Raw genomic sequence first — 12,446 nt, 5'->3', positions numbered from 1 at the left:
TCGAAAGTGACCCCCATTGTGATGTTTTCCCCATCATTTAGCTTGGAGTACATGTCCCATGACCTTGGTATTATATTTGTTACATGGAAACTTAAATTGGGGTTGTTACAAACCCCTCCCTCTTAGGGGAACACCATCCTTGGTGTTCAATAACACATATGACCAGCAAACTGCTGAAGAAAAAAATATACTGCCTATCAAGCTTTATAACACAACTCGATGTAGTATTTATAATAACCAACTACTGAAAACATGATAAACATGACAAACATACCACTTACTGGAGATTTATAACACAGCTCATTATGGCATTTACATTAAAAACCACATATGCTTATGCACATTTACTTCAACCATCAAATAAGCATATTGTTCATGGAGCTTTATAAATCCATCTCAATACAATATTCACAATAATATACACATACACATACATATACTAGCACATTTGCTTCAACCAACAAATAAAAGGATACAATGCCTACATCAACAACAAGGGAATCCAGAGGCTTATGCCTCTACCCTCAAAGCAATACTAGGATTCACTTTCTTCCCAGGAAGTCCAAAATCCACTACCAAAGTCAAACTTGCATCCAATTTCCAATGTTACAATCGTTGTGCTACTTGTTCCCTCAGTGAACAGTTACCGGCTCATTGTTCTAGGGAACACTCACAATGTGCTTCTAATTCCATTTGGAAATGCTAATGAACAAAATACATTCATTCCTCGACCTTCCCTTCTCTACTACACAGTACCTTAGCAAGGTTTCGTCACAGCGGAAGGTCCAAAACCCAAGGCATATCCTTGCCTCAAAACCTTCATATCGGTCATAGCATGCTCATGGAAATTAGTGGACACTATTGGGTACCAGTGTCCCACAATTATATTGGGTACCAGTGTCCCACAATTGCCCTGCTCCTAAATGTTTTACCAGCTTACTGTTACATGTTCCAATTTCTTTTGTTGTTGCTGCTAATTCTTGTAACCATTTTCAACCACCCAAACTAGGTGTTTCCTTGTTTTCATGTACGAAGCACATAATATCCATTAGACTAAAAGGGAATTGAAATAAATTCAAACCATACATCGTTGGTATCCTGTCAATAAGGTACACTTGCAATTATGTTTACTTCCTATTACAACAAGTCAAACTAGTTGTTTGATTAAAGCATCATGTTTAACATATCACATCTGGTTAGCTCAAAATGAAACCATCATAAATCATAATCATAGATCACATGAAACCATCATAAATCAAAATCATAGATCACATGCATAATTAAAAACTGAAATAAAATATTGATACTTATATTTCAAATGGTTCTTTTCTTTTGCCTTTGTTGTTTATCATTTCCATAAACACACTGAATCGGTTTCTAAACCCAAGAAGCACCCAATGCCTTCTCTTATATTCAAACTTCTACACACTAAATCAGTTCCCAAACCCAACATGCACCCAGTGCCTTCTCTTCTCTTCAAAGAAACAAGGGAATATGGAGACTATACAACATCCTCTCTTAATATCAGCAACAAGGGAATATAGAAACTAAACTACCTCTACCCTCAATATCAGAAACAAGTGCATCGAGAGACTAAACGACCTCAACCCTCAATATCATAAACAATGGCATCTAGAGACTAAACTGCCTCAACCCTTAACACTAGCAATCAGGGCATCCAAAGACTAAACCACATCAATCCTTAATATTATCAACAAGGGCATTTAGAGACTAAACCGCATCAACCCTCAATATCATCAATAAGGGCCCAGACAGTCCCATACATGCGTGTCCATCACATGGTATAACACATACACCTACACCTAGTGTACAACACCACACATACACCTACACCCGGTGTAAAACATAATGCATATACATACACAAAGTACAACACAACAAATACACATGTCACAATATTGTTGGCATTGATGTGTGTTGTAGTGTTGTAAATGTCTTGTTGGTTGGAATTAATGTCAACCTGGTAGCATGGGTTGCAGGAGAGTTGGTTATCTCTTGTATTTCTGGTTACATGTGGCTTGCACATGGTTGATGTGTTGCATTGGTTTTGGTATGTCTACGAGCATAAAGATGTGATTTGCAAGTGTTGCATACAAAGTGTGAGCAAAGGATGTCATGTTCCTCATGATCATGACTTTTGCATGGAGTTGGATAGTGGTGTGTTGCACTGTTTTGGAGGTTTTTCCACTATGGTCAGGTATGCAGGGGTGTTGCATGTTTAGTAGAGTTGTGTTGGAGATGTGATGACCTCCTTGATCATGTTGACTCATCATGTTGTTGCATATAGGTGTTGGTTGTTGCTACAGGAGTTAGGTCATCTTGTTAATGATATGATATATAGGGCTTGGAGAGGATATACAAGTGTTGGAGGATTCTTGAGTTGGTTGTATATGTGTTGGAGGATGTTTGACATGTTCTAGAGATGCATATTGATGACAAAGTTGTTGTGGAGCAGGTTAATAGCCCAGGTGTTAGTGTATTTGTTGGTTGGCATACAATTCAACCTTGTTTGACTTGTGATGATGATGGTGATGTGGAAGTGACTTGGTTAAGTGTCGCAGATGTGCTAGTGGCTTCCAGAGGTCCTACAGAGACTTGTCAAGCTCTGGAAGAAGTTTGATTAAGATTGAGTTAATTTGATTGGTTTTCTCCCATCTTCTGCCCCAACATCATGGATCTAAGCTAGTGCATGTGGTTGAAGGTCTCCAACTGCATGGAGATATGCTTATCCATGTGATTTCAATCGAGATCATATAGTTGTGTGCATGAAGTTGAGAATTTAGCTAGAATTTCTCTGGATTCCTTGCGCATCTCAGCTAATTTTGGTATTGTGGCGATGCTCTTGATTGAAACTTTCAAGTATATGGTCAAAAAAGGTAAGGGAGATTCTAGAATTTGGTTAAACTTGCAAATATCCATCATCTAGTGGAGAAGAGTGGCTTGATCAAGTCAAGGAGTTGTATCTAGGCAGATTGAGAAATGTGAAAGAAGTGTTCAAGTGCTCCATAACCTGTAGCATTTACTAAGTTAAACCTCTCCTAAAATTTTAAATAGAGAAAGGCTTTGAGTTCATTTAGTTGGTCTTATTGAGAGTCTGAGAGCATGCCATTGTGAAGGCATTGAGAGTGGGTAGAGATTGTAGTTGTTGATCACATAGGTTTGTAATGTTTTATCGAAGTGTTGTATGCAAATATTAGAGATAGAATTGAGAAGTAAATTCAGATTTTATGTGTTGCAGGTGGTAGAGAATTGGTAGCTTATGGTTTGTTAGAGAGAAGATTGTTGGTGTGAGTAGAAGAGAATAATTTCCCTCCTCTGGGTCAGAGATTTTGATTCATATTTTATGTGTAGAACAATGGTGTTGTTGGGTTGCTCATGTTAAGCAGACTAAGAATCCAATTTGAAACATTTATGAAACCTAGTTCACATTGAGGAATTGAAGGCTTGAAGGCTTCAGAGTAGATAATGATTCAACATATTCAGTAGAAGGAACAAACTTCTCCATCCAATAGGAGTTGGATAGTCCAATGGGTGTTGGGAAAGGATCATTGTTCGTGGGGCTTCTAGTGGATAGATTTTCGTAGATACGTGAGAGAAACAAATTTCCTAACTGATAAGTGCCAGCATACTATGAAGGAAGCCGAGTCTTTCGGCTTATGGTTGTAAACTAATCCATGTATAATTTGTTCAACATATTAATAGAAGAATTTAGTAGGACAACCAAAACAAGGTGGTTTTTCTCTCGAAAGGGTTTCCACCACAAAAACTTGTGTCCTTATGTGTGCATGATGTTAGTGTCATATATTATAGTAGTCAAAAACAAGTTTAATCTTTCAAATTTATTTTGGAAAATGTGTAAAGATTTTTCTATGATCTCTTAAAGATCAAGCTATTGGTCTTAGTAAAGAATGAAAATTAAGAATGAAAATTTTCATTATTAATGTATTTATGTTAGAATGTGTGAAAAATGATGGAAAAATAATATATGAAAGATAATTTTAGAATAAAAATCATTTATATAGATGAAAAATATTAGTCACAAATCCTCTTTTATTAAAAATAACCACAATTTTTTTTTTTTATAATTAAATCTTAAACATATTTGTAATAAAAAAATTAAATATAATATGGTCCTTTTAATATAAAAGGACATAAAAATATTTAATTATATATATATATAATCCACATAACAAAAATAACCCATGCGTTGCAATGGTCAAAGATTACATTAATTGGAAAATAAAGTCGACGGAGGTAATTAAAAACAAAACTATAAAATAACCAAATAATCGACACATTTGGAATTAGTAAAATAACGAACTTAAACCACACGTTAACGCCCACAATTAATGACACAAAACAAAGCATTGTTTTTTAAATCCGTCGTATTCCACACATGGCTATTCAACTTTCAGCACCTGATGACTGCTCCCCTTCCTTGGATTGAAAGCGTATTATAATATGATATGCATATCACTGTTCAAAGATTCCTCAATATTTTAAAAGGAATCATCAATAACTTGATTCCTTCAAAGTGGGGCTCCCTTCAAAGTGGGGCTCGAGGTTTCCATGTATTCAAAAGAAATCATAGAATGGGTAGACAAATAAACTGGTTGTTACTGGTTGTCAATAAGGCCATGTTTGAATTCGGAAATGATAGAATTAGACATTGGTATGAAATTATATAATGGCTATATATAAATTTGCAACATTATTTTCAAAATTTAAAGTAAGCATTTAAAAGCGTTTATGCGAGAGTGATGTGAAATTATTTGTATATGCTTTTGAAATGAGAAATTTAGCTATATTGAGTTGTGCTTTGGGTGTTTTCTCAAAATTCTAAAAATATTTAAAAGCGAAAATAATTTTTTAATTATAAAATTTGATATTAATTTTTAAATTTGAATTTTGTTTTTAAAAAGCATATATATTCATGTGGTTGTGAATTGTTATTCCTCAGCAAGGAAGTCTATTTTTAGATGAGTCATCCATTCTTACAAAACATGGTAAGTATACATTAACAAGGCAGGTTGCGAGGCAGCAAGTCCCTGCATTGAGAACCGAACTAGATGCTAAAACTGAGCTTCTAAGCCTTGACCCATGAAGGAGCCTGTCAACTTCTGCCTTCCTGTAATCTATCAGGAGTAGATGAAGCCTGTAACCTCTCACCTTTAGCCAGGTGAGAACCAGAAGCCAATGCCTTTACCCTCTTGCCTTTCAACTCTAGCCTTTACCCTCTTGCCTTTCAACTCTAGCCTTTGCCTTTCAACTTGAACGTTCTGAAAGAATACAGATGCCTTTGCCTTAAGCCAAGTCCAACAGATGGAATCAGCCTTTAGCCTTTTCACCTTGAGCCTCACGTTCTTAGAGCAAGCTTCATCGGGCAAGACAATTGAAATGGATGGGATTTCTAATTTCATTTAGTAATTACATATAAGAAGGGCACTGTTAACAAGTTGGCTGATTTGCGATCCAGGCCGCCACGCCAATAGCAAAGATTACAACATTGATATACATTGCAGCGTTGAAATAGCTGCAGATCAAATTAGAATTTTATTCAAACAGGGCTAGATACAGATTTAGATCAATAATTCACTAATGCACATTCAAAAAAGGGGGAAAACACGAGGGAGAGGAGCCCTATCTGTCGTTCATGCCAGCGAACTAACGCCGAAATCCCGTTTTGGATAAGGTCACCCGTCGATCGGAAGAAGAGGGGCCCTTTCTCATTCATAGGGCACGATCGAACACCCATTTGAGCAAGTAGCCTCCCTACCAAGGATAAATTCCCGATAACTCAAATCAATCGTCAACTGGCTAAGATACAACTAAACAAATATACATCTCAAATATCAAAATCTATCATGCATGTGATAATCTAATATGAAAAATCATTTGTAAGGCTTAAGCCAAAGCACTGTGTAAGTTTCTGGTAAAGGGTAAGCATCTGGGTACCTGCAATTCAAAAATGTCAAACTTATGAATCCTGTAAAAGCCAAAAAACACATTGCAAAATGTATCAATACTAAGAGCACCATTAAATGAATAAAAGAGCACCAAAACATTTCCAAATGAGAGAAAATAGATGGCAAAAGACAACATTTTACAACACAAAAATCAACGAGTAGCTAAGGTGTTTTGAGCAGTCCTATGCAATAAGATAGCCATCCAATTTAGAACATATTTGCTTTGAACTCTGCTCCATAATCAAAGGCTTATGGCCCAAACAATTCACCACCATAGATCTTAATGTGCAAAATAATAATTACTGTAGAGCCTTAATACAGTAACCTGCGCATTGACAATGCATGTTTTCTTTAACAATCCTATGCTAATAGAATTACCAGTACAATTACACATACACATATAACATATAACATTATCCCTAGGAATAAATCAACAACTATAGCTGAAATCATAACAGTCCAGTGAATATTTTCGGAGAAATGGTAAACCTGTAAGCAATAAACCTAGATACAAGCATATAAACAAATATTTCAGAAGACAAGGACTTGGATACAGACGGTCTTGCTTTGACAGACTAACTGGCCCACAAGGGAAGCGCTTCCATACACAGACATAAACAAACCAGACAGAGACCAAAACATGACATAGATATATGCAGTTTTGTTGCTAGTTTTAGATAAAACAAAAATATTCAGAAAAGTTATCTATTTGGATGGTGAGTCGACCTGAATGGTACCAAGATAAACATCATTTTCTTTAGAAATTGTGAAATCTAGGTCGGCAAGTATTTTGGCCAAAATGTTGACCTGTCCTTAAGCTTCCTAGTCTGTTTTTGCATCTCATAGATACATAGTGGTATCTCTTACTGAGTTTTTGAGCGTTCCACCAGGGTTTTGACCATAATAGTTTTTAGTTACCAATAAATATCTTTTGTCTACAAGTCTCTGGTACGCTGAGTCTTGGTATTGCCAGTATCAAAAGACCCAGCCTCCAACCTCCTCATCCACTTCAACATCAATAATAAACCTTTTTTTCTATCCTGGCTTCCGTTTCAGCCTTTTAAATCTCTCCCCTGATTTCAGGAGAGGAGGTGTGCACTGTGGATTGCACATATACAGCAGCAGATCCCTCAGCCTAACATTGGACTCTGGAGCAGGCAAGGGGAGATTGAGCTATTCATCACTTGAGACCCCAGCATGACCACAGTTACGGGAGAGAAGGTGCTCAAAGAGGTAGCAGGGAGGGCAGGAGATTTAGGAGCTAAGGATATAATGTTCAGAACCATATACACCCACCAAGAAACGTAATCTCAATTCTAATAAAACTAAACCCAAAAAGAACTACAGCTCAAAGAGGTAGCAGGGAGGCCAGGGGATTTAGAAGCTAAGGATATAATGTTCAGAACCATATCCACCCACCAAGAAACGTAATCTCAATTCTAATAAAACTAAACCCAAAAATAACTACTGCTCAAAGAGGTAGCAGGGAGGCCAGGGGATTTAGAAGCTAAGGATATAATGTTCAGAACCATATCCACCCACCAGGAAACTTAATCCCAATCCTAATAAAACTAAACCCAGGAGAGACAACTAGAAACCAAGAAACTTAATCCCAATTCTAATAAAACTAAACCCAGAAAGAACTACTGCCCAAAGAGGTAGCAGGGAGGGCAGGGGATTTAGGAGCTAAGGATATAATGTTCAGAACCATATACACCCACCAAGAAACTTAATCCCAATTCGAATAAAACTAAACCCAGAAAGAACTACTGCTCAAAGAGGTAGCAGGGAGGACAGGGGATTTAGGAGCTAAGGATATAATGTTCAGAACCATATCCACCCACCAGGAAACTTAATCCCAATCCTAATAAAACTAAACCCAGGAGAGACAACTAGAAATGTTTTAGCCGTTTAGAATTAATGCAGAACTTCCACGTACTCCTCTTTAATTGTAGCCTTTTGAAGCCATTGGACAATGGCCCATGGTCTGTTTAAGACAACATAACCCTGCAATCACAGGCCGCAGATAAAAAATCAACAGCATTATAAGCATTTTTTCAAATACTTAACTGAATCAGACCGATCCTTTTAGTGCATAAGCAAGGAAATAAGAAACCAACAAGCACACAAGTCAATACATAAGACAACCAAGCCCAACGATGGTAAGAAACCAAGAAGATAATACAAGAAGAACTGCAGTTCCATCTATGCTATGACTCAGAAAGGTTGGTAAGAAATAGACAGAAACAATGAATTCAGTGTATAAGATAGCCTGAATCACACATGGTAATAAACATAGTATAGAACATCAGAACAAGAGTAGCTCCATCCATTATATGCGGCTCGAGGAAAATCATGTGAAACTGACAAAAACACACATTTAAGAAATAAGAAAACCAAAATAACGCATGGCAAGAATGAAAGAATATAACAACAAAACAGATGTGACTAAATTCATGATATGGTTCAAAAGGGGGAAGTACTTGGACCACTTAAGTGATAAGAGAAACAAGTTCCCTTGGTGGCAGGTATATCTAACTCTGGCACTAAGATATGTGTTTGGACGAGTGAATTGGCTTCATAGAAACGGAAATTGTGACCAATGTTTAAAATTGTCACCAACAAACCAGCAGACCAAACCCAATATGACATAAAAGGACGTCTAATCTAAGGAAAAGAAATGCATCTTTGAACAAGAGAAATTATTGATTTAAAGAGTTTAGATGCAACATCATACCTGATCTGATCCAGGTGGAAGTGGATCAACAACAACAGTTGGAATTTCATTCATAAGACTGTCAGGCCGTCCTGAATGCAGCACTCTAGTAAACTCTCCCATTTCAGAGCCTGGCTGATCTTTAAACCGTTTATACCAGTAGTACATTATACGACACTGCCATTTTGGGTAAGGAGCATCAATGGAAGTCAGAGCAACATGAAAAGGCATCTTGGTAGTAGCTCCCACCAATCGAGGCATCTTTACCACTGGGTCAATGAAAGATGACGAGTGGTCTTTCACTTCATCCATGATGTCCAAATCTGAATGCCCTAATTTGTTACTGTGGCGAACAATCATGGTAACTGTGTTGTAAGTTGCAAAAAACAGAGCAAAGGCAACCAACACAAGGAAAGGGATGGTAGCTCGAGCCATATTCTTTTGTTCCTTGCTATGCCCACACTTCCCCTTCCAAAGTATCCTTCCTGCATCAACCGCTAAGTTCTTTTCCTGTCTCCTTTACTTTGGTTACCAATCAATATCAGAAACCAGAAGAGAATGGTTTAGCAAATTCATACAACCCAGAGAAGAGGGTAAATTGCAAATTTAGCTGGCAAAGGAACCCTTAATTACATTGCCATAAAAATTTGCAGTCATTTCTAGCTTCATTTGAAGTTCCACAATTACCATCTGTACAAAACGAACAAGATCAATGCTTTCTTAATCACCTGCAGAAAGTTTCCTGAAAATTATGGTAATGTAAATTTTCAGCTGAAAAATACATACAAAATTTTAAAAAACCACAGGCATTGACCACATGTGAAAAACGAGATTCCCTTGTTGCTCCTTGACAATCAACAAGCTGAAAATTCAATGCATGCTCAAAATTTCGTCTTAGAAAGCGGTGTTGGTTGAAATCCCTCGAAATTAACACATTTTTAAACAACAGCATAAATGTAAAGGACATGCTTTATATAAAAGAAACAGGGAAATGTTATTTCAATTTTTACTCAATAAACTAAGATTAAACATTGACGAATCCGTTGCATTCAAAATCGTAAACTAGATTGAATCCAAATCAGAGAGCTAAAAAGCATATATGTAGAGAGAGACCAATCTAATGCAATAAAATCAAGAAAAATAAGAAATTTAAATAAAAAAATGATTAATAACCAAGTCCTGATTACAGGGCCTACATTTCTATTTCCCGAGAGGAACAAACATTTTTTAAAATAACAATTTGGATGAAAATATAACTAATTGCGAGCCAGGCTCAGAATGCCTAAATTTTCACCACCGTCGATAGACAAACTACAAAATTAAAAGAAAAGCTTAAATACTAACCAAAGCCACATAAAGCTCCTCGCATTTGCCTCCAAGAGCCTAACCAAACGCTTCAAATACAATGTCAGATGGCGTAAAGTTTCACCTAAGTCAATAAGGTCAAGAAGATAGCTTAAATAAACACTGAAACCCAACTAAAACACCCAGAGTCTGCCTCTGATCAAAGGCTTAATCTAAAACAATCGGTATAAAAGCACAACTATATGTCACCGAAACTGCACATGACAACAACGAATAATATCCGCAATTCAAAAAGTTCATAGACACGACCTTCATCATGAAATAAGTCCAGGTTTGAACGCCTAAACCGGGTGAAAAAAATATTAATTATAAAAAAGCATCAATGCTTACAAATCCCAAAGTGGAAGAAAGATGAATGCTATCCAGAGAACAATCTAGAGAAAGTCAATGGCCTTTAAAACGACACAAAAGCCAAATCTTCCTGAAGGTCCAGACCGCTAATGATAAAAATTAAAGGCCAGCAAACCCAAACACCTCGTAAGGCAACGAACAAATTAGGCTATTTGCAGGGGAAATAGAACTTACCGCTTATGGACAAAACATTTAACAAATCCGGGTTAAAGCCGCAACGGCAAAGACAGTTCGACGTGGTTCATAACTTCATTCAGGACTTGAAAATGGAAAGCCGAGGCCTGTTCTCAGAGACGGGTATTTTTAGGCTAATAATATCCATATTACATATATGTAAGATATCTCTTTCTATAATCATGCAGATTTGTACCAATAGTTCGGACTCAATAAATGCCTCCTCCACCAAACTCAACGTGATATGGTCCGTATTGGAACAGACGCAGATGACGGTGATATGGTCCATATTTTGCACCAGGCTTCTACATTTAAAAAGCCAATAGACAAATCTGTATAATAGTCCTGCCCATATGGGAGATTATTGAACTCTAATAACATCTAATTACAACTAGCATTCGACAATGACTCAGCAAAGAGCTCTGCCCCCTTAAAAAAAACTGTACATATTTACAAGAAAAACCTTCATGGCCTCAGCGCCCGCAAGAAATCAATCACAGCAGCGTTTGATGTGGCCTTTCGAGGGCTGCATATCTTGGCTGCGGAAGTCCCGATCCTATTCAGGGTATCGAGAATTTCAGCCAAAGTGGTCCCCATCCTTTTGATGGCGTCAAGTATTTCCGCAAATAGGTACCAGTATCATTGTGAAGCTTTGCCATCACTTCATAATAATAAGCTCTATGTCCCGATCCTATTCAGGGCATCGAGAATTTCAGCCAAAGCCATGCCTTCATAATAATAAGCTCTCGATTGTTTACGCTCCATTATCCCGAATCAGATCCTGCTTGCCAAACTCTGCAGCTACCAATCCCAGGGATATTCGTAATGTAATTTAGCATTAAAAGCAAACAAAGCTATTAAAAAACTAAAAATAAAAACACCTCCATGTGGGCCCTCCCATGAGCGCCACATGCCTCACCTCCTTCTCCGTGGCATAGCATGCAGGGCCTAAACCATGCCACTTAACATTGTATCATGAATACAGGAGGCAAAAGGATAATCCAACTGCCCACTGCACATTCTCGGCTTTGTCTCATCCAGCTACCAACACTCCCGTATGAGCAGATAGATACAGGCAAGATAGGGCTAAGCTGAACGAACTAGGTTGTGCAGAGGGGATTTAAACTCTTGGCTGTTTAACCAACACGTACAAATGCCCCGACTTAGGTTAACCTCCATCAAATCAACCTGGGAGATTAACCAGCACAGATATCATAGCTTCCCAAATAGATGTCAGGACCATTGCTCTTCATGCTACCTTGGCTGTTGGCTCACATGTTTAGCCGCTGGCTCAAATGTTTAAACTCTTGGCTGGCCAGATTAAGCGCCTTTCCTGCATCTGGAGGATCTGAAATGGGCACAGAAACTTCTACTTTATCAAGTGCTTCTACCTACCCTGCTCCCTTCCTATCGTCTCGGAAGTAGGAGTTGCAGGTAAGCTAATGGCAGCCCTCTTCTCTTGCTTCCTAGCTTCACCCCCTATCGACCGATGCTCTATAGGCCAACCTTTTCTGGCACTACTTCAACAAATAGCTTGACTAGCTTGCACTGGTATACTTCTCCTCTTAGCTAGACTTCCTCTTCTCTAATGCATATGAAATGTCGCTTGCATCTAATATAGGCTTCTTTTCATCAGCTTGCAACCCTTTTCTTATTTCTGGGATTCAATTCTTCTCTTTTTGGCGCTCGGGCTCCTGTCTCGGGGGATCCCATCGCTCCCTTCGGTGAAAGAAGCCTCTTCCTTAATCTCTCTTTATTAATGGAATATCTATCTAAAGCAACAAGCCAAGCGTACTTCCTATCAACTCAGCCAACTCTCTCATTCACCGAACTACCAAGAAATTTCCTTAGCT

General features: G+C 37.8%; 1 protein-coding gene across 1 annotated transcript; it reads right to left on the bottom strand.

The window, feature by feature from the left end:
• Positions 1 to 7,889: 7,889 nt before the first annotated feature.
• LOC149231466 (hydroxyproline O-arabinosyltransferase 3-like) lies at positions 7,890 to 10,059 on the bottom strand. Its single transcript, XM_089376310.1, has 2 exons — positions 8,725 to 10,059; positions 7,890 to 7,994 (listed from the first exon to the last, which is right to left on the bottom strand). Exons 1-2 carry the CDS (start codon positions 9,136 to 9,138, stop codon positions 7,905 to 7,907), a joined length of 504 nt encoding a protein of 167 aa, XP_089232436.1. The 5' UTR covers positions 9,139 to 10,059; the 3' UTR covers positions 7,890 to 7,904.
• Positions 10,060 to 12,446: the final 2,387 nt, after the last annotated feature.

Source organism: Pinus tabuliformis, chromosome J, assembly GCF_031772625.1.
Source record: "Pinus tabuliformis cultivar Carrire ecotype Pingquan chromosome J, CPIR1, whole genome shotgun sequence".
In the NCBI taxonomy this organism is placed as follows: Eukaryota; Viridiplantae; Streptophyta; class Pinopsida; order Pinales; family Pinaceae; genus Pinus; species Pinus tabuliformis.
This window is presented reverse-complemented; position numbering and strand designations above follow the sequence as displayed.

Bases quoted from the DNA above. Each gene is read 5' to 3' on its own strand.
- LOC149231466 (XM_089376310.1), bottom strand. From the start codon at position 9,138: ATGGCTCGAGCTACCATCCCTTTCCTTGTGTTGGTTGCCTTTGCTCTG. The intron at 7,995-8,724 runs GTATGATGTTGC...CTGTGATTGCAG, and splicing joins TTCCACCTGGATCAGATCAG to GGTTATGTTGTCTTAAACAG.